This window comes from Mastigoproctus giganteus, chromosome 13, assembly GCF_048544385.1.
Source record: "Mastigoproctus giganteus isolate SK-2022 chromosome 13, ASM4854438v1, whole genome shotgun sequence".
In the NCBI taxonomy this organism is placed as follows: Eukaryota; Metazoa; Arthropoda; class Arachnida; order Uropygi; family Thelyphonidae; genus Mastigoproctus; species Mastigoproctus giganteus.
This window is the reverse complement of record NC_143587.1, coordinates 47,454,901-47,478,372: the sequence shown is the minus strand read 5'-3', so window position 1 is coordinate 47,478,372 and position 23,472 is coordinate 47,454,901. Positions and strand designations below refer to the sequence as shown.

At 37.1% G+C, this 23,472-nt stretch overlaps 1 protein-coding gene across 11 annotated transcripts in view; it reads right to left on the bottom strand.

Moving 5' to 3' along the window:
• trol (terribly reduced optic lobes) overlaps positions 1–23,472 on the bottom strand; it is a 1,731,230-nt gene that overhangs the window by 140,117 nt on the left and 1,567,641 nt on the right. For all 11 annotated transcript variants that reach the window (XM_090387691.1, XM_090387694.1, XM_090387699.1 and 8 more), the window contains 3 exons: positions 21,456–21,638; positions 11,362–11,511; positions 8,591–8,899 (listed from right to left, as the gene is read on the bottom strand). In XM_090387691.1, coding sequence (XP_090243817.1) covers positions 8,591–8,899; positions 11,362–11,511; positions 21,456–21,638 — 642 coding nt within the window. The remainder of the gene's footprint in view (positions 1–8,590; positions 8,900–11,361; positions 11,512–21,455; positions 21,639–23,472) is intronic.

Sequence of the window (23,472 nt, the reverse complement as noted above, 5' to 3'; positions counted from 1 at the left end):
TCTTCTCTCAGGTTACTGGCCCTGCCACGTGGAGGCAGGAGCGGTAGTGTAGTTGTAGTTAATGGTAAGATCCAGTGTAGGATCTTAACACTAACTTCAATTTCTTCTTGTTTATATAGCAGCCTTCACTGAGGGACAATATCCAAAGCTTTACTAAAGTCTAGTTTTAATATTATAATGGCTAAGTGATGCAAGGAAGCAGGTTTTTTCTGAATCTGCCAAAAACAAAATTCATACTTTCCTTATAACCAAAGTGCCTATCTAATTCTACTTTGAACTTTACCAAAGTATTAACCCTGATTACTGTAGTAAGAAATTCATTCCAATTATTTATAATGAGATGCCTGAAAGTAAACTTTGAGATTGTAACTGTCCATGGTTGTTTCTTTTGCTTAATTAAACTTTTAACTGCAGGTCATCCACTTGGGCATCTTACATTTATGGAACTTGACCACTGGTGTGAATACATTTGTGGCTTTGAGCATAAATCCTTTGAATATTTCCGATAGCATAGTTGTATCTGACACCATACAACAGTCTCACCAGTTAATTGAGGCCAAGAAATATATCTCAGTCTATTATAGTCCTCTCTCTTAAAACTGAAGCCCTCACCTTAACTTTTCATCACATAGGTTTCTCCAGATACAACCTATTTTATTGTATTGTGGTCACTGCCTGTTGCTAGTTCCCCCACTGTCAATCTTTTGATACAGTTAAACTCCTTAATGAGAACTAGATGTAGGCTAGAGTCCTTTGCTCTCTCTCTCTCTCTCTCTCTCTCTCTCTCTCTCTCTCTCTCTCTCTCTCTCTCAGACAACGGGATATGTAGCAATCATCCAGTTTGTTCAAAAAATTGTTACCATATTTCCATTTTATAAGAGATAGATTAAAGTTGAACATAAGACAATTGTACTTACCAGCCCTTTCAATATGCTTAAAGAGATTTGTCATATTCCTCAGAGTTATTTGGCATGTAACACACCCAACTATCATCTTCCCCTTACCACAAGTCATTTCACACCACACTGACTCAGGGAATATACTTGCCACCTTCAGGCAGTTTTTGATGAGAAGTATTATTCCCCCACCCTATCTCTCCTGAACACATAATATTCACCAAATGAAACTCTTCACCTTGTATCTGAGTGGCACCACATTTCAATAGGCTCAACTATATTGGCATTAGTTGATTTCATCAAAAGCTCAAATCAAAATCATTTCATTTGTTTACAATACTCCTGGTATTACTGTACAGACAAATTAAGTTTTGTATGTTACTGCTTCTGACAGCCCTCATACATCCCTTTATAAGTATTTCCCCATATAGTCCTAGAATATTGGTGGACTTTACATCGATTGCAGCTTCCCTTTCAGTAGTTAGGCTAATTAATGGTTGCACACAAGCTCTCACAGAGAGGGTGCAAGTGTAGTTTTCTCCAAGGTCGTTGACCTGAGTTGACTGTGTGCCATCTTCCCTATCCCCCAAACTTGCAGTTTCTGCAAACCCTTAATGCTTCTTCAATAGCATTAACAAAAGCCCTTGCATCTCCTCTGTTAAGTGATCTATCAACTGACTACGCTGAGAAAAATTTCTCCATAAGCTTTGAAAAGTCACTCAGGATTAGAGATAACCCACAAGGCTTTCATCACGAAATCCTTCCTGTCATGTGTGGACAGAATTGCAAATACAAGAATCTTTTGTTTTATCTCATGAAAGTTTTCAAACATGGCCTTTCAATTATATTACCAATTCATCTAAACTTTAAATCAGTAGTCCACACATGCATTACCATACACCCACTAACTGATAAATTGTTTGTTACATCATTTGCACCTTAGCAGAGATATTCTGGTCTTTCTTTGTTTCTCTGATTAAGACTACCTCCTGCAGAAATAAAGCATTCTGCACCAGTTAATTCATTTATGAGTATGCCAGCTGACATACCTCCATAACACACACACACACACACACACACACACACACACACACACACACACACACGACTACTACAATTTTACAATTTACTAGTTACAAGTAATGATGTTGCCATCAAAATTTACCAATAAAAAAAGCTCTATAAATATTAAACAATTCTGATTAAAACAGAATGAGCTCAAATTAAGGAAACAAGAAAAATATGTGCATATCATACATGCTATGTTGACATAAGTGTTTAATAAAGATATTGAGAAGTTTATAGGAAAATCTCTAATTTACAGAGATTTCCCTATAAACCTCTCAAATTATAGAATATAATTATACGCAAATATTTTTAAATTGTAGTTCAAAAGATGAAACAAATTTATTCATCACACACAATTATATGTTAATTTAAATGGTTGTAGGGTATAATTTCTATCAAATATATTTGATACAAAATTGAATAGAGTTGATAAAATCAAACAGAACACAACTAATGTTTTTAATGTTGTAGGGTATAATTTGTATGGAATATAAACATTTTTACAAAACTGTTTATATTCAATACAAAATTGAATAAAATTATTCAAATCAAACAGAACACAATGGTTTTAAGTAGTAATGTGTTTAAATGCTAATAACTATAAACAATCATATATAGTAATCCCCAGTTTTATTGTATTTTTTGAAGAAATTACAAGTTTTGAGTCGCACTGCATTACCATTTCATAACACTGTTCATTTCTTTTAAGAAGAATAGTGAGGAAACTTCTTGCTTTGTGTAATTTAACTTTTTTTTTTTTTGCTGATACTACATAAGCTCACATCTTGCTTTTTTGCATCGCATGCCTCTATTACTATCATTTAATAACATTTTCCATATACTTGCTATTGCACTCTGTTTTATTTCATTCCAACTTGCAGCCCAGTTGTAAATAGCAATTTTTATGTTGTAATTTTTAATAGGAGCCACTCTCCTTTGTCCTCTAGTGTCCTGCTCACTCTTGGAATCATCATTGGGGGGGGGGAGACTTCAGTTGGCCGAACAGGCAACTCGTATAGTGTGTGGCCACGCATTTGGTTGCTCTGCATTTAGTGCCAAAAACAGTGTTCAAAACAGTGCACCATGATGAATCTAATACCAGAAGATTCCTTGTGTCAGCAATCCATTGATGGAGCTATCGTCCAACTATCTCTCACAGGTAAATCTTTATTGTCATTTTTCTGTTGTTTATAATACATATCTACAGTGAAACATTTCCCGAGTACAGCTTACGGTTAATGTAGAACTGCCTGAGGTCAAAGTCGCCACACAATTTACTTGATTAAATCCCTTAATCAGCCAGTGCAGTCAATTCCCAAGTGGTCTCTACCCCAGCGTCTAAAGGCCTGCAATCTCAAAGAAATCTGCTAATTGTCACTGTGGCAAATTGTATTGAAAACTCTCATTCTGAGCTTAAGTTCTAAAATCACGGAAAGAAAGATATTCTAAGACCACTACAGTATAACTTGGCAGAGTTTAAAATATGCCTAGTCCTACTCAGAAGAAAGGCATGTCCCCAGGTATGTGCACTTGCAGCCAATGTCAAAAGCTTGCGTCGCTTACTATACAATGTGTCAGCTGCCCACTTAGCTTCAGGGCGTGCTGTGTCAATAATCTTTCGAAATTGACAATTGCAAAGCGAAAATCCTATCAATGGAAAGAATGCAAAACACCTGTAAATCAGAAAGTACCATTAAATAAAAGGTCAAAATTGAAGAGAAAGGTAACTGAACCTAATAATTCCATGAAAACAGACAAGTCGACGTCCCCGTCAAGAGCCAATGAAGAAAACAGTAGTCTCAAACCTGCTACTCTATGCAACTCAGAGGACCCCGTAGCTGTCAATGAGAATGAAATTTCGTGCGAGGTGCTAACCAGCAACAAAGAGGCTATGTATTGCGCCACACGATCAGGTCAGAAAACACTCGGAGAGCTTGAGATTCCGAAAATAGCCTGCCAACGCAGTTCACCTGTCACTGAACGGTCCAAGAGTGGTAGGTACTCTGTTGAGTCTGAGAAGAACAGCCCCACAATTCCATAATAATGAAGCATCAGAAAGAAACCCAACCAGGCATTCTCAGTGAACAAGTTCTCACACAGGATGACATTGATCTGGATAAAGAGTCATGTGAAAGAATGACTATGGGCAAGCCTCAGAACAAGCAGAACTCTACAGAACAAGCAACAGGAATGAAGCCAGCTGGTCAGCCATGCTACCTTGAAACTCCTGTTGACAGGGAACAGCTGCAAACTGTCCCAACCACCCTCCCTCTCGCATCAACTATTCATCCCATACAGAAAATTACTTACCAGGATCCTTCTCACAACTTTAGTAGGTCTCCTCAAGGGCACAATCTTGAAGATATGGTGAAACTGATGAAAAAGAATCTGGCAAAACTTCTGAGCGATAATTATCAACTCAAAAATTCAGAATGCAGAAATTAGAGATGAGCTATTTCTGCTCAGAAAACAAATTAAGGATCTGACATTTCTGGTCACAGACATAGTTAACCTAACAGAGCTCTCCAAACTAGGTGATGCCTCGGTCATTACAAACATCCTATCATCACAGGAACTTGTTAAGTTATACAAATGCAAAGCTGATGCAGAGAGAAGTGCACAGATGGAGCCTCATGCCAGAAAACTTGACAACAGAGCAGGTCCAACGTACCCCACCAACCAACCTATAGAGAACCAGCAAAATCACAGTGACCAGATGCCACCCAAATGGGCACCTTGATCTCCCCCCCCCCGCAACACGCATTCACAGGAAGACCAATTACCCAGCTCCCCTTTAACAACTACCCCTTCGACAGAACTTGGACGAGCCTTCGGCTGTCACTGTAGAGACCCAACCTCAGCCCTCTCTTCCCCTGCCAAGTGAGCAGTACATAAACCCCGGAGTGATGTCAAGAGACCCACCAGATATTATGCACAAGTCGTTCAGACAGAAGTTGCTAGCACAAAGGTGGACAGGTCTACTAGATGCACCGTGCCAGATCCAGACGGAACGGGCACCCTTAATTCAACCACTAAGTGTACTCAACGGACGGAAATGTCCATGGAAAATATACAGCCCAGGAAAGTTTGTGAAACTTACAACATTACAGCAGTGACCTCGCAGGCCAAGCTGTTCATCACTAGGCTGGCGCCTACCCAGGCCACTGCTATAAAAAGCTTCCTGGACATAGAGCTTGACGTAAAGGTAGATGTTAGAGCCATTAAAACAAAATATCCATCATATTCCTCGTTTGTGCTGTCTTGCCCTCTGGCACATCTGCACGAGGTGCTCAACCCAGCGGTATGGCCGACAGGTGCCTTAATTATGCCATTCATCGAATCAAAAAAAAAGATACCAACCACAAGGCCCCTAGTGTACACCAATAGCAATCAATTGACAAGATGCAAATGGATGTAACCCAAACGACAGTAACATTTTTTCTACAAAATGTTAGGAGCCTTGCTAACAAGCTACATACCTTGCAAGCCCTGCTCCTCCAGGAAGACATTGATTTCATTTGCATCTCGGAAACATGGGTTGATGAGGGGAAAACAACTTGGATTGCTCCTCTTGTCCACTCATTATCAATATATTGCAAACTCCAGAAAGGATAAGAGAGGAGGTGGTGTTGCCATCTTCCACAAGACCTCTTTCAGGCAGATACATGTTTACAGCAGTAAAACATCAAACTATGAAACAATCACTGCAATTTTCAACAAAAATGAAAAAAAGGATCCAAATCTGCCTTGTGTATCTCCCACCAGGACACATCTCATCAATCAGAGAGGATCTTATCTCATGGATGTCTGCTCATCAATGCCCCAGTATCAAAACAATCATTTTAGGAGATTTCAACCTGCCTCTGCCAAGGTAAGACATGGAAGATACCATGCAGACCTGGGGACTCATCCCACTGAATACACCACCGACCAGAGGAAATCAAGTCCTGGACAGTGTCTACCACAACTTGGAACAAATACAAATCATTCGTTATAAATCCAAATTCGTGTCAGACCATCTACCAATAGTGTTTGAAATTGCAGCACCTGCAACCTCAGTCGCTGCGACCAAACCAGCGGACCCGGTACATACAGTAACTAAGTTTTCAACCAACCTAGTCAAGCCAAATGTTATCCCCACTGAACTGAAAGCATTTAATTGGAATAATTTCTGCTTCAAACTAGCGGAAGAGGTAATTAATGCCATTTCTAACGAATTGAGACAAATTGCTCTCATTGGTGCATCGAAGACAATTAAAATCTCCTCAAACACTAAGTGGTGGTTCAACTCCGAAACGAAAGAGGCTTTTAATCTAAAGCAAAACGTCTACAGAACCTGAAAAAAGTCTGGCTCCATGCTAGATCACATCGCTTACAACATATGAATAGCGAATTTCCTGCATGTTCGGAAAAAGGCACATTGTGTATATATATATATATATATATATACATAAGACTTAGGCATTCCAAGCATATCGTTTCCACACATGGTCGTCAGGTGCAAATGGATGAAGAAACAATAAAACTGTGGACACAGTCAACCTTCCACTCTGACCAGGAAAAACATCCGCCCCCCCTCCCTGTAGCGGCCATCACAGATAAGGCCAGGACTGAGCTTGCGCATGTTAAGGTACCAAGGGAAATGATTATGAAAGCAATAAATCTACAGTTGGTCCCGACGGATTTCCCCTCTTTATTCTCAAAATATGCAGTTTCTATGTGATTGACCTGTTACATCACCTCTTGAACCACATCCTCAAGACTGTGATACCAGTCTCGAGGATGTGGTTGAAGTCTCAATATGGAATGTCTATCGTGCTGTACCAGTTCCAAAAACTAATAAACCAAAAGATCCCAGTACTACAGAGCAATCTCTATTTCCTGTGGACTACTAAAAGTGTTTGAAAAAACAATACAGTCCACCTTAGTTGATCACTGCTTCAATGGGCACCCACAGCATCTTCATACTGTTATTCCTAGAAGGTCTACACTTTCAAATCTATTAATGACCAGCTGGGCATCCAAAAAGCCCTTAACTCTAAAAAACAACTTTAAATCTTATTCCTAGATATACAAGCTGCTTTCGACACACTTAGCACAACAGAGCTAGTTAATTCTGAAGCATTATTTCAGAATTGAAGGTAACCTTCTTGCTATCCTCCATCAACTCCTCATCAACAGGCAAATATTTATTAAATATGATCACAGATTGGAGATGACCATCACAACCGACCTCTGTCGGCATCGCACAAGGGAGTTCTGTCATCATGGTTTTTTGCCGCAGCACTAGAGCCCTTCCTTGCGAAGCACCCAAACTTCATTTCATACGATGATGATCTTAAGATGCTGGTCACATCCGATGATCCAGCAAAAGCTGAGGCAGTCGCCTATGAAAATCAGATAGTACTGTTAGAGCTCCAGGATTATCTAGGATGTCTGTGACTTAAACTGAATCCTCAAAAAGCAGCTCAGGTGACTTTCACAAAAATGAGGAGTATTAATGAAATTATGCTCACAATAAATGGGACCACCATTAAAAAGGTTCACTCCCACATGGATCTGGGGTTGAAGTGGGATGATGGGCTTACTTTCAAAGACCACCTCAAGATGGCCAGGCTAAAAATGCTTGCGGCGTACTGGGCAATCCGGCAGAAGTTGGTCGGTCTGAGGCCTTGAGAGTTTCTCTTGGAATATGTCCGAAGACATTTAACACCCATACCACTCTACGCTTCGGTACTCTGATCAGGAGCTTCCTCTACTCAACTGAAGAGATTTCTGGGGGTTGAATATTGGCTCCTGAGATGGGCTACCCTTTCACCATATCTAGGAGTGTGCTCTATACAAACCTGGATATGAAACCCTGGGAAAACATAGTCAAAGAGAGGAATCTACACATCTTGGCACAACTTCTTTGCAGCCAAATGGACTCGCCTGATATCTGGGATGTTTCTACAAATCCTCGGACTTCACAATGAATCCGGTGCAGTTCAACACCTTGTCTACAAAATGTGCAATACCTTAGGTCAGTGTTCCCGGAAAATACGTTCACAATGTATAACTCCCTGGGAATTGATGCCTCATCTTTCTGCAGCTCGAAGCGCTATAGACAGGACAGAGTGAAAGAACTCTATAAACATGAACAATAAGCATTATGTGAAAAGAATTCCCTGCAAAGGCTTTCCTAGATTCACCATTGTGTTATTTATTGTTTGTTATCTTTATTTATTTTATTGTTTATTATTTTATGTATTGATTTTACTTTGTTATGTATTTGCAATCTGTTTTGATTGTTACCTTATGTATTTGCAATCTCTCTCTTGCAATTCCAATGAATGTAAACAACTGGAATGTAAACAACTTCTAGCCGAACCAGGCTGTTCCAGGGGTGCTCACTGATGTGGAAATAAAATGATAATATAAGTGTTCATATCTTTTGTATAAGTGTTCATATCTTTTGTATAAGTGTGCATATATTTTGAATATTTTTCAGAATGGTTTCACTACTCTTCTGAAAAAAAAAAAAACATGAAAAAGACAGTCTGAATTATAGCAGATATGAATTAGACTTTTTTATTGCATTTAGATGAAGATTATTAAAATACTGATTTCCAAGAATCGCGTCTCACCTTTTTCACATCGTAATCCAGTCCTGCCCATAGGACAGTAACAATCAAATCCACCTCCTGGTTTATTCACACAGCGACCTTCACCACATACTCCAGGATAACAAGCTTCTCCTACCTTTTCACAGTCATGACCAGAGAAACCAGGTGGACAAATGCACTTATACCCAGTTGTTGTTAAGGCTTCCTGGCACACCCCTCCATGTAAGCAAGGGTTTCTTGAACACGTTTCACAAGTTGTTACGCCATAACTTTCAGCATCTTTTAGAAGATCATGAAGAACATTTCCAGTTTTCATATGACTCATACATCCTATTATGGGAAAATAAAAATAATTACTTTATTTTTATGATATGTGAAGGAGTAGTCAGAAGTTCATGTTGGGGGAGGGGGGGAAGGGAGAGAGACAAAAATATAGCTTAAACTTAAATTTAAGTTACGCAAAGTAAAACGTAAGAGGGGGAAAAAAAAAGAAAAAAAGAAAGAATGGTCGATAGTCCTCAATTAATTTAACAGCATTGAAAGTAGAAACAAGAATGAGAAAGGTAAAAGTAAAGGTGGCCCAGGGATCATAGTTTTACTATCTTACTATCTTTAGTTTTGCTTTGTTTCTAGTAGTGAGGGTATTGTGGAAAACAGCTAAAAGATGCTAACTATACATTAGTAACTAATAATTAAATAATGCATCTGTAAAACATAATAAAACAAAAAACTAAAGTAACTAAACCATTAAAGTTAAACAGGAAACTGATTAAAGTGCTACACTATCAGCTATAATACCGGAAAACAATTAAGTTAAATGAACTAGGAAAAAAAAAAAAAAAAAAAGCCTCGAACAAGTTTTTATTTTGATAAACTTTAAATGCACAACGTCTGAAACCCACTAATAAAAGAGAAATGTCAAATGATTATACAGGTTATTCCAAGATGACTATTAATCAAACACGGAAACTTCCATTTCCTGGATGGTTGGTTTTGGTGTTAATTGATACCTCTTCAACAGGAAAGAAAAAAAGAAAGGCTGAAAAGGACAGTGCTTTTAAAATCTCATTCTCTTGCTAATAACTATGGTCATTATAAATAAATACAATTTTATAAAACAAAACAAAAGCAACTAAGATGCCTTAAGAAAGGAAGTGTAAAAAAAAAAAGCTGTGAGAAACAAATATTTAGAGTACAGTAACAACTGCTGAACAACAAAGACAGCATGGCAAATATTTAAATATTTTGAATACAGTAATAACTAGTGATCAATGAAAACAGCATGGGAACTAGATAGTAAAATGTATAATGAGAAAGAGGATTTTTATAAAGAAAAGATTTCCAAATAATAGTTACATTTTCAAAACATTTAAATTCATTTCCTTTTTTATGTCCAATCGGAGATGGTACTTTTATTCATGGCAGAAAGAGTTAAAAAAATAAATAACAAAAACTGTCTTGCAAAATGAACAATGGCAAAAAACTAACATGTTTAATGCTTTCTCACTTAAAGAAGAATAAAAAAAGAATAGTCCTGTTGTAAACTGGAAATCTGACAGACTGACAAATAAACTTGATTCTCAAAGAATCAGTGATGTCACTCAGTTTTTTCTATTCACTTATATTCAATGAATCAGGTTTAAAATTAAAATGGTCTCAAATTAATTTAAAATGAAACAAATTATCACAAAAATATTTCTGAAAATCTTTCCAATAATGACAAATGATTCAGTCTTTTGAAGTTCAATAATTTCATTTTCTGCAGGAAGGACTTCAGACCTATTAATTTTATTGCTGTTCAGACCTCATTAACCACAGATCAAGTTTTTTTTTGATAAAAAAAATTAACTTAGTCATTCCACAGAAGAATATTTGTTTCTTTATCTTGTAAAGACAAATTCTAAATGCTTACAAAATGTGCTTTGAGAAAGGCTTTTTAATGCAATGATATAACCACTTCACTACATTAAATAAAATTGTTTCATTTCAAACTACACATATTGGCTCTGCTGTAGGGAAGGGTCTCTTCAGGTAAATAATGATTGTCAAATAATATAACACAGAGTTGGCTAGTACAGAGTTCACTATGAGATCCATAGCTACATAGGCTCACACTGTCCTTAGAAATCTGGAAAATAAGCAATGGAGAACACAGGGTGACTGTTTATTGGTTGAGGTTGGAAGACATCATTCTTGGACTTGGGATACATGGGATAAACTGTTGACATTACTAGCAATTCTAGTAGACTCCTAGGAATAAGGTTTTGTGGAGGCAGGGGATGGGAGAATGAGGAAGAGTACTGTAGTTGGAAAGCTTCAGGTTTGACGAAGGCACTGACCCCATCTGATATGATTATAATCATTCGAATGAGGAGAGCTTCCAAAAATATTCTCTTCTGTACTTGCCAAAGCAATTCTTTGCTCATCAATGGTTCCTTTTCCAAAAAAGTGAAAAAATGAAAACTGATCTCCCTAGCCTGATTAATAATAGGTTTGCCACATTTAAAAAACTTGTGATTTTTTGTCAGTGCCACTAGAACTTCTTAGCATCCTTCCTCAAGATGCATCTCTGATATATCTGGCTAATATTAGAATTTATCAGTGATAAACCATTACAGTCTGCATGAATGGATATTTTTAAAACATATGACACACTCAGCTAGTAACAGAATAGTAATATAACACAGAGTTGGCTAGTAACAGTTGAATAGTAATAATATCACATCAATTATATTTAAATTTTTGTTTTGTTAGAAGTGACAAAATGGTATACATAATACTTTCATACTAACCTATAAAACCCCTTGCAAAGCCAGACTGTCTAGGAATAATACTAAAATCAGGTACTGCGCCAAGATAGAGAGGTTCAACAAGATCTAATCCGAGGAAACGGCCATGAGCAGTTCCTGTGATTTCTTGCTGATCATCAACCTTCAGAACACCTTAAAAAAAAAAAAAGTTATACAAGTAGTAATTTTTAGAATGAATTATTAAAAAGCAGTGACAGTGTTAAAGACTTAGATGCTATAATACCAGCAATATCACATTACCATTACAGGGTATCAAGGGAGTACTGATGAGGAAGTCATGGATGACAGCAATATGGTGATAATTTCCTAGTTGTTTCTTGAAACCGATTCTTGCTCATGTGGTGGTAAATATCATAGGGTTTGCAAGTCTAGCAATAAATTTGATATTATACAGTGATATAGGTTATGATTTATTGATTAAAAAGGATGGTGTGAAACAACTATTCAGCTGTACAGAATCAATGCTTCCTTTATTTATGCAACTAACTAAATTTAAGCTTTGTTTTGTTTTTCTCCCCATATAATAACATGAGAATAAAAACAATGCAATATTGATTTTAATAATGAATTTCATCCTTTCTTCACAAAAAATTATAAAAGAATGAAAACAACATTTTTTTAAAAATAAATTCTGAAGAGCAAATTTTCTTTTAGGTAGCAGAAATGTTCCATGCTAGGTGTTTCTTTATTGCTCATCAGTGATTCTTACTATCTAACAACAAATTCCTAATTATCTGGATTTTATGAATTATTAAAAATTATTTTGTCAGCAAATAATTTGTGGATATTCAGTTTACCACATAGTCACAGGTGACTATGTGGTAAACTGTGGTAAACTCAATAAGAATATTGTTACAATTTTCCATGGCAGTGATTTTTGCCATTTGATTAGTGCTTGACTATTCACATATTATGTAATGCATATTTTTAGTATTTTTTTGAACACCATTCTCTTCACTATTCCAGCATAAATTGTACTATTTATTTTTTTAGGAAAAGTCGATTATATTACATTCATGTGACTCCTACCCATCCCCTCCAAATCATAATGCATCATAATATTTTAACCTGTCTTATCCCAACCTATCCTATATTAATAAGTAATTTTATTGTGTGTAAACTAAATTTATAACAATAAAAACATGATTTCATAACATAATATCTAAAGTAATTTTATAGTGTAGCATTATTATTGTATTTTATGTATCTCTTAGCTTAGTGTGGTATTTTTAATTTAAATTTAAAATAAAATCTGCTTCTTCAGATTAGAGCAACAAAACAAACAGCTCAAATCTGTAGGAATGCTTTGGCTTGAAGGAGAACTGCCAAGAGTAGTTCTTCCATGAATCAGAACTTAAATGTGTGCTACTTGATGCATGTTTGTGGAACTATCTATATTGTTGTTGTTGTAATTGAGGATTTCTGGCACAAGGGCCTCCTGGGCCATATTGTGCTTGTTCATGATTTTGTGACTGAAAATTTTATATTATGGCTTTCAGAGATGATTATATAAATTTGTGCGCTTCAAATACTGAAACAGTTCTTCAATATTTGCATTTTTGCGAAGTATGTGTAATAAAGTTAAAGGATCTTGCAAAGTGGATAGAGAATAAAAACTGTATTTCTGGATACTTGAGTACTGAGGGTATTCTATTATATTATGTTTAATTGTTAGTTCGGTCTGATAGATGGGATATTGAGGAGGATTCTCTCCCATAAGCAAGAACAGCTGAATTGTATAAGAATGACCAATTTGGACCCTTGCTAGAATAACTTCTTGCCTGCTTCTCCTGAAACTAGAAGGTGCAGCTATCTATAGTGGGATATGTAACCAAAGAGGATTCCTTTGTATATTTTTGTTGCAGAGAGAGTGCAAGGATATTAAATACAAATTCAATAATCTGATGGGCAAATATAAAAGCTTGATGGGGTTAATGCCCTTAAAGAAAACAAAACAAGAGGACCCATCAAACACACAGCTGCTCAGCTCAAAGCTAAAGCCTACATTTATGCACCAAACAATGCAGCAACATTCTTAAAAAGGAGAAAGCATTCAGCTCATAGGAAGTAGCTAGAGAAGAAGGTTGAATCAGAAAGGGGATGAATCAGATTGGTCCACTTGATATCGATGGTTTGACTGTTGATGATCCTGCTCAGATAGCAAACAAAGTGAATGAGTATTTTGCATCTATATTCACACATGAGGAGTTAAGGAAGGAAAATGCCAGAAGGTTATCAAATTGTAGCAGAGTACTTATTGATTTTGTAATAACTGAGAGCAAAGTGGAGGAGAAATTGTTGAAGTTAAACATAAGAAAGGCACCTGGGGTGGATGGTACTATCCATTTATATTAAAGGAGGTGGAAAAGGAACTAAGCAAACCCTTAACCATAATTATGAGAGAATCCTTGGACTCAGGGAAGGTCCCCACAGACTGGAGATGTGCAAATGTATCCCCAATTCACAAAGGGGGATTGAAGGGTCACACGAGTAATTACAGACCAGTTATTTTAACTTCTGTTCCAGGTAAAATAATGGAGTCACTAGTTAAAGATGCATTGCGGGATCATCTAGAAAAGACTGCAGCAATAATTCAGACACAGCATGGGTTTGTTAAGGGAAAGTCTTGTCTGACAAATTTGATCAGATACTATGATGTGGATGCAAAAAATAGTTTTGATATCATACTTGGATTTCAGGAAAGCTTTTGACACTGTTGTACATGGAAGACTACTGTACAAATTGGAGCAGAATGGTATTAACGGTAAGTTGCTACAATGAATAAAAGGGTGGTTGAGTGGGAGAAGACAGAGTGGTAATCAACGGATGCTGCTCTTTGTGGACTAATGTTATTAGTAGAGTCTCTCATTATTCAATGTTGAGCCCACTGTTGTTTTGTATATTTATTAATGATATTGATTAAGGTATATCAGGCTAAGTGTCAAAGTTTGCAGATGATACAAAGGTTGGCATGGTTGTTAATGATAGTAATGTCAGTGCACTACTGCAACAGGATCTAGAAAATTTGGGCAGATGGGCTGAGAAGTGTCAACTGAAGTTTAACATTGACAAATGCAAATGGGTAGAAGTAACCCCAGAGGAACGTACCAACTGTGTGGTACTACACTTAGGGTGGTAGAAAATGAAAGACCTGGAAGTAATTGTGCAGTCAGATATAAAGTTTTCTGAGCAATGCAGACAGGTTGCAAGAGCAGGTCATGGGGTTTTGTCAATGATACACAGGAATTTTGCTAGCAGGGAAAAAGAGGTGAATATCCCTTTGTATAAGGCAATGGTCAAGTCATGCCTTGAGTACTATGTACTTGAGTACAGTTCTGGAGGCCTCATTTTAGGAAGGATGTAAATTTGCTTGAGCATGTACAGAGAAGGGCAACAAGATTGGTGAGGGGAATGAAGGGATCCTCTTACCAAGAGAGGCTTAAGTTCTGCAAATTGCAGTGGCTGGAGACTAGGCACCTGCGAGGTGATCTGATTGAGGTGTATAAGGCTTTGAATGGGTTGAGCACGCTGAATTCTGATGGGATTCTTCCACTTGCTGAGATTACGAACCTAAGGGGGGCATAAATTGAAATTGAGGAAAGACAGTTGTAGAATCTAGATGTGTGGAAATTTGCTTAGCCAGTGTGGTGGTTAATTGCTGGAACAAACTTCCATCTGTCGTTATGGAAGTTGATAACTTAAATAAATTCAAGGAGGAACTGGACAAACATTTAGAGGGAATGGTTGTGTTAATTTTTTTTTTTGTTGATGCTGCATCAGCTCATACACTTGCTTTCTTGCATTACATGCCTCTATTACTATTTGAATGGCATAAGTACTGATGATCCTGTTCAGTTCACTGACAAACTGTATAAATATTTTGCACCTATATTCACAAGTGGAATTTTTAAGGATGGGAATACCAGAAATATACTAAGTTATAACTGGGAGCTAAATAGTTTTGTGATAACTGAGAAGAAAGTGGCAGAGAAACTGAAGCTAAAAGTAAATGAATGCACTTCGGGCTGATGGAATCTACCCAATGATATTTACAGACATAACAAAAGAGGTGAGCAAACCTCCTGCCATAATAATTAGATATCTTACAATATAGGGAATTACATTACAGATTGGAGATGTGCAAATGTGTCTTTCCTATTCACAATGGCGGATCAAAAGGGGTAAAGGCAGTAATTACAGACCTGTAAACTTGATTTCTATTCCAGAGAAAATAATGGAGGCAGTGATTAAAGAAGTAATGCAAGGTCATCTTGACAAGAATGCAGTTACACAGATTTCCAACATGGATCTGCTAAAGGAATGCAAAAAAGTTTGCAAGGGATGCAAAGAAAAACAGCAAAGAGTTCTTTATTTATATAAACTCTAGAAGAAAGGGGATGAATCAGATTGATCCACTTGATATCGATGGTTCAACTGTTGATGATCCTGCTCAGGTATCTAACAAACTAAATGAATATTTTGCATCGACATTCATACATGAGGAGTTATTCAGTGAGGGGAATGCCAGAGGTGTATTTAACTCTGGCAGTAAGCTAGATAATCTTGTAATAACTGAGAGTAAAGTGGAGGAGAAATTGTTGAAGATAAACACAAGAAAGGCACCTGGGGTGGATGGGATCTATCCAGTTATATTAAAAGAGGCAGCAAAGGAAGTAAACAAACCCTTAGTCATAATTATGAGAGCTTCCTTGGACTCAGGAGAGGTGCCCATAGACTGGAGATGTGCAAATGTGACCCCAATTCACAAAGGATGATCAAAGCCTGACACAAGTAATTATAGACCTGAGTTTAACTTCTGTTCCAGGAAAATTAATGGAGGCATTGGTTAAAGAAGCACTGCAGGATCATCTAAACAAGACTTCAGTTATAGCTCGGACACAGCATGGTTTTGTTAAGGGGAAGTCTTGCCTGACCAATTTGATTGGATACTATGATGCAGTCACAAAAGAACTGGATGCAGGGAATAACTTTGATATTATATACTTGGATCTTAGAAAGGCTTTTGATACTGTTGCACATGGAGGACTGCTGCACAAATTGGAGCAGTGTGACAATGGAGGCAAATTTCTGCTATGGAAAAAAGGGGTGGTTGAGGGGGAGAAGACAGAGAGTGGTAATCAATGGACACTGCTCATCATGGACTAATGTTATTAGTGGAGTCCCTCAGGGTTCAGTGTTGAATTCATTATTGTTTTCTGTATTTATAAATAATATTGATGATGGTATATCAAGCTTAATGTCCAAGTTTGCAGACGATACAAAGGTTGGCAGGGTTGTCAAGGACACTACTGACACTATGCTGCTGCTGCAACAGGATCTGGAAAGGTTGGGCAGATGGGCTGAGAGGTGGCAAATGAAGTTTAACATTGACAAATGTAAAGTACTATATACGGGAAACAGCAACCCCAGAGCAATGTATCAACTCTATGGTACTACACTGACAGTGGTAGAGAACGAAAAGGACCTGGGGGTAATTGTGCAGGCAGATATGAAGTTCTCTGAGCAGTGCAGATGGGCTGCAAGAGTAGCTCATGGTGTCTTATCAATGATATACAGGAATTTTTAGCAGGGATAAGGAGGTGATTATTCCCTTGTACAAGGCAATGGTCAGGCCACACCTTGAGTACTGTATACAGGTCTGGAGGCCTCATTTCAAGAAGGATGTAGAGCTGCTGGAACGAGTACAGAGAAGGGCAACAAGATTAGTGAATGGAAGAAAGGGTTGCTCTTACGAAGAAAGGCTTAAGTTTTGCAAATTACAGTGTCTGGAGACTAGGCACTGGTGAGGTGATCTGATAGAGGTGTATAAAGCCTTGAATGGTTTGAGCATGCTTAATGCTGATGGGATTCTTCCTCTAGCTCAGAATAATCACCTGAGAGGGCATAAATTCAAATTGAGGAAAGACAGATGTAGGATAAATGTGCGGAAATTTGCCTTTAGCCAGTGGGTAGTTGGTTGGTGGAATAGACTTCCATCCCTTGTTGTGGAAGTTGATAGCCTAAATAAATTTAAGGTTCAGCTGGACAGGTATTTCGAACGAACGGAGGGGTGAAGTGGAAGTTTTTTTTTTTGGCTGATGCTGCATAAGCTTGCTTTCTTGCATCGTATGCCTCTACTAATACTAATTATGGATTGAGTTGGAACAAGATTTCCATCTTTCTTAGTCATTATATGTTTACAGATACTGGCAGCTCATCAAAAGTTGTTGTTTTGAGCAGCCACTCAGAATGTTTGGAGGTGGCTGTTTCTATCAGGAGGTCTCCATATTGTAGATGTTTAACCATTTTTGGTGTTCCAGCAATGGATTCCAAATATCTCTGGATAACAAATGGTGATAATTTGCCTACAGGCTGGGTGGTGAGAGCGTGTATCACCAGAAAGTTTGGCATCTCATTGCCCTGCACTTCTCTTCAAAGTCTTTTTGGTTGATTAGTGTCATTGATATTAGACACTTCTGACCTTGAAGGCTCTAATGACAGACAATTATTCAAATCCATGCTTGCTTCTTTTAGTCCTGGGAGAGAGTGATTCTTCTCCCAGGTTACTGGCCCTGCCATGTAGAGGTAGGAGCGGTGCCAACCACTGACCAAGCGATCAGAGGAATAGGAGAACAGTACATTGCTAGTGATAGCAGTAACTTTGCAAGCGGGATTAGCAGTAACGCTGCGAGGGATGTTGCTGTTTTGGTTTTTTTAGGAGCATTAGCAACTAAGGCCATATTGCTCCGGGATATGTGGTGGTCATTCCCTGACCTTTCCGCATCCTCCGTATTTGGTGGTGATGGGCTCGAGCCCCGGTCTAATCAAGAAGCATGTGCTACGCACTGCTGCTCCTTCCCATCTGGCTACGGAGGCACCTCAGCGAGGGAAACAGTAACGTTGTGAGCAACGTTGCAATAGTAAGATCACTTGGCAGTCGGGTTCACGAAGCTATGCACCAGTCTTGTCAACAAGGAATTGTTCAAGCAGGTGGACGGTCGGTAATGGTCTTGGGCATGCTCAACTGGCACATGTTGGGACCGCTGGTACGTCTAGATGAATCTCTGAACAGTCAAGGATACGTGTCCATCCTTGCAGATCATCTGCATCCCTTCAGGGTCATCATGCACCCACAGGGCAATGGACTCTTCCAGCAGGACAGTGTGCCCCCCACAGAGCTGTGGTGACTAGAACATGGTTCAAAGAGCATTCCGCAGATTTTACCACTATGGAATGGCCTCCCTGTTTAAAGGACACGAATGCTGTGGACGTCTTTGGGATGCTACAGAAAGATCCGTTTGAGCTTGGAATCCTCCACCCAGGAATATGACGGAATTATGGACAGCAGTGCAGCAAGCATGGATGGAAATACCTGTGGAACTCTTTCTAGTGTGTGAACTAGTGGACTCAATGCTTTGTCATGTGACTGCCCTTATCCCAGCAAAAAGTTGGCCTACCCGTTAACTAGGTAGGTATCCCATGATTTCTGTCCACTCAATGTATTTGTTCATTTTATATTAGCAATAGAAATCAATGATTTATATATTGAATATTGAAAGAACCCTTTGAGGTCAGCAACACAGCACATCTTAGTTGACACACTGACCACACTGTGTTCAAAATTCTTTTAATATCAGCAGAATTCTATTTACCATTCACAGTTGTATAAAATCTAAAATAAGTTGTATAATAAAATAAAATTCTACACAATTAAAATACTATTGTATTAAAATAAGCTATGGACATGTGGGATTGGCTATGTACTCCTCATTATCATGTGATTAATATAACATTGCCTTCTTATCATATTCCGGTATCATATCCGCCGCTCCCTGTTTCCCCCCCCCCCCCCCACCTTGATACTATCACAATGCAATATAGCCAAGGTTGGCACTGCTCATCATTTCCATATATAATAATAGCTGCTGAGCTTGGGGTTGTGGGTGCTCTTTCTGTCAAATGAGTTCAAAATGTTTGGCATGTACAGAGAGAGAGAGAGAGAGAGAGAGAGATATGGACATTGTCAAATGTGTATACAGGAACATAAAACCAACTTGTGCAAACTATCTGGCTATAAATTGCCATGCAACACATTCTGTATACTCTGTCCATCATTTCGGAAAGCTCTGCATTTGAGCAAGACAGACAGTCTTTCGTGAAAATTGAATCGGCTAAGTGTGAATGATCGGAATGGAAACTATCTATTCCATTTCTTTTTCTTCACTTGTCTGTTTTCTTTCCTGTCTTTGCTTCTAAACTAGTAATTTTTCTTCTTCCTTTTCTTTCTTACTCTGCATACTTGCACTACTATAGTGTTCTTAGGATCTGTATAGTGGGTAAATAAGCACAGAATTAGCTGTGCTAGATAGTAGATCCCTGGCTTGGCTCCACATGCCAGGGATGGAAACTAGCTTAGCTCAGCACAAACAACACAATGATACACCTATGCTACTAGAGTGTTTGTCCTTTATCTGTGTGGTATCTATACACATTACAGACAGAGTTGCCATAGTTTGGCAGGGATCGCACACACCAATAAATAATGTAGAGAGATATAAGCCAAGCACATTTGCATTTAGTTCAAAAGGGAAAGCAAGGGTTTGTTTATTTAATTAGGTAACATGTCACTGTTATATTTGTCAACACATTTATAACATTACAAAGAAATAAGTTATCCTACAGTAATAATATAATTGATTATGTAGATAAACAGGAATTTTTATACAGGAAAAATATACAGGAATTTTTCCAGCAGGGATAAGGAGGTGATTATTCCATTGTATAAGGTGATGGTCAGGCCACACCTAGAGTACTGTATACAGGTCTGGAGGCCTCATTTCAAGAAGGATGTAGAGCTGCTGGAACGAGTACAGAGAAGGGCAACAAGATTAGTGAATGGAACAAAGGGGTGCTCTTACGAAGAAAGGCTTAAGTTTTGCAAATTACAGTGTCTGGAGACTAGGCACCAGCGAGGTGATCTGATAGAGGTGTATAAAGCCTTGAATGGTTTAAGCATGCTCAATGCTGATGGGATTCTTCCTCTAGCTCAGAAAAATCACCTGAGAGGGCATAAATTCAAATTGAGGAAAGACAGATGTAGGATAGACGTGCGGAAATTTGCCTTTAGCCAGCGCGTGGTTGGTTGGTGGAACAGACTTCCATCCCTTGTGGTGGAGGTTGATAGCCTAAATAAGTTTAAGGCTCAGCTGGACAGGTATTTTGAACGAACAGAGGGGTGAAGTGGAAGTGGTTTTTTTTTTTTTTTTTTTGGCTGATGCTGCATAAGCTTGCTTTCTTGCATCAAATGCCTCTACTAATGCTAATGCTAATGCTAAAAACAATGCAGCCAAATTTGCTAACAATACTAACTTGCAGTACAATCTTCCTGAGAAAAGTATGCAACACTATGAGAACAGCTGTAAATTTTTTATACTAATTATATTTAGTATAACAAATACTAATATTTTTATATTAAATATAATAAGTATGGTACTAATTTATTCATTATATATATTAATATGGTAATTAATATAAATTCATTATATAAATTATCGTATAAATTAATGCCTAGATAAAACATCCTTCTTATCTACAAAATAGATAAAGTCAATAAATTAAGCACAAAAGTTATCAAATCTATCAGAACATGGCACCCTTAGATTACATACACTTCTTTTCCATGGTTTAGTTTCCAATGATACCAAAGTGCTAATTAAGTCCATCTAGAAGTGCCACATTTGGATCTTTCAATTTAGTCTTATAAACAGAGTAATTCAATACATTTTGGAACTTATAAGTTGACAATAAATCAAGGATTCCCATAAGCAGAATTATCACAGAAGAGAATGACAACCAGACAAATTAGTACATTGGCACTTTGAGCCTTTCTGGCTACTCCCAAATGTCTCTTGAAGTACATGCATTACCTTTGAAGGAATAAGCAACAATTTGAAAACTGCAGTTAGCAAAAAAGGAAAGAGTAATAAACATCTGGGAGAAGCACAGAAGAATTTATAATATAGCTAATATGCATAAAAAATTTTACAAATTATATGCATAAATAAATAATGAATTACCATCTTTTTTATCACGTGATACATGAACAGTATGCCATTTATTAATTTCAATAGGATCTTGGCTACGTAATACAGCTGCTCCAGAACCCAATTCAAATCGAAATTCTACATATCCATCTGTTAATCCTAGAGATATGAAATCTCCACTTTCACCTTCTTTCTGTCCATTGTAGAGAAGCATACCTAGAATTAAAAATCAACATATCTAGTAAAGGAAATTATGGGGAATAGTAATAATTTTATATAAAAATGAGAGAAGAACGCTATTTTGAAGTGAAAGAAGTTTAGTTTATTTTTGCATCTGCCAATCATAACATCCTACATCTATGGCTATGGTTACATTTCTGGATAAACCACATGATTCCCTCTTTCGGCTAAAAATTTAAGTTATACTCATATATGATAAAATAAATGCATTCCATTAATTTGGTGATATTACCTACACTGGTTTAGCAAATTATTGCATTAGATGCGAGGTACTGTGTGCTTGACAACTGCACAAATATAAGCCATTCTTTCATGTGTAAATAGTGTCCTTCTTTCATTCTTATGTATAATAAGTTGCTATGTAAATGAAAATTATTTGAAATACTAGCGTACGTTTTTCACAGTAAAAGCAGAGTACATAATAAAAAGCAATGTTCTGAGCAGAATTAAATTTAAAAAAATCACTCATTACCTAAAAAACTTCAAATTATCCCCAACTTTTACAGAAGGAAAGTTATTGTGCCAAACTGATTAGCACTGACCTTAAGATAAACAAAACTACAGATTTATTCTTGTTGATTTGGTAAAGGTAAATAATTCTGAAATTTAAGAAGAAATTTCCTAAAAAAAAAATTGCACAATTTTACAAACTACAAATTTAGTTTATTCATGAATTAATTTTAGACATACTCTAATTCACTTATTACACAGGCCTGCAAATTGAAACACGTAGACTAGGGCTTCTATTCTAATATATTGCCTTTCCTAACTTTGCTGCACCAATTTCAAAATAAACTTTTTTTTCTATTATGTAAGGATTTTGCACAAATCAGGGAAAAGAAAGCACATTCTTATAAATTTTATTTAATTTATCCAATTAACAATTTTTATATGAGAGATGGTTAGAAATTATAAAGATGACTAAGTTAAAACTTGCCAATTATTTTATTTTGCTATACTTTAGCAAATAAGACTTTTTTTCATGAGTCATTTTCTTTTCTTTTATCCATTTCAAAGTAGTTCCCTTGGGCAGTTCTATATAAAGCCATTTTCTTCTGCCATGACTGAAAGCATTTCTGGAAATTGTTTACTGATGTAGGTTTTAGAGACCATTATGTACCTTTTAGGTCTCCCTCAAAAGATTTAAAATGTATCCCTTTCAGTCAGTGGTGAATATAATGGCTGGTGGGGCCAGCAAATGCTGACCAGACCCTGCTGAGTTAGGTGTTCATTGAAATAAAAACAAGTACACTTTGGATGTTATGAAATCAATTTATGGTAATAGACAGTGTCACATTAATAATTCTTAGTTGCATTAACCTTGAACTATTTCCATCCAAAGTAATAAAGTACTGGCATCTATTTTTTTTTAAAGGAGCAGCAGTGATAAGATAAAGAAGGGTATGCTCGCATAAAAAGAATGCTGATAAACAACAATCACCAAATTTGAAGGGTACTGACTGTTAAAGTCATAATAAATCAAAACAATGATAAAAGAAAATGCTTTAATTTTTCTAGAACACCTGAACTAGTGTATAAATATGCACTTGGGAAATAAGTCTCTTAGTCATTTATTACCAAATAGAATAATTCAATACATTTTGAATTATTCTGATGTTTCATTTTTAGGTTTGTCCATTGCCTTCAACATGTCCTTCTGTCTCATCCATCTAGCTATCTTAGTGTAACTCAACTCCCAATGGATGGATTTTCATGTAATTTTATATTTAGCTCTTTTAGAAAAATTTGTCAAGCCATCCAAATTTAATTAAAGTATAACAAATAGAAATCTGGCAGTTATTTCTTTTTT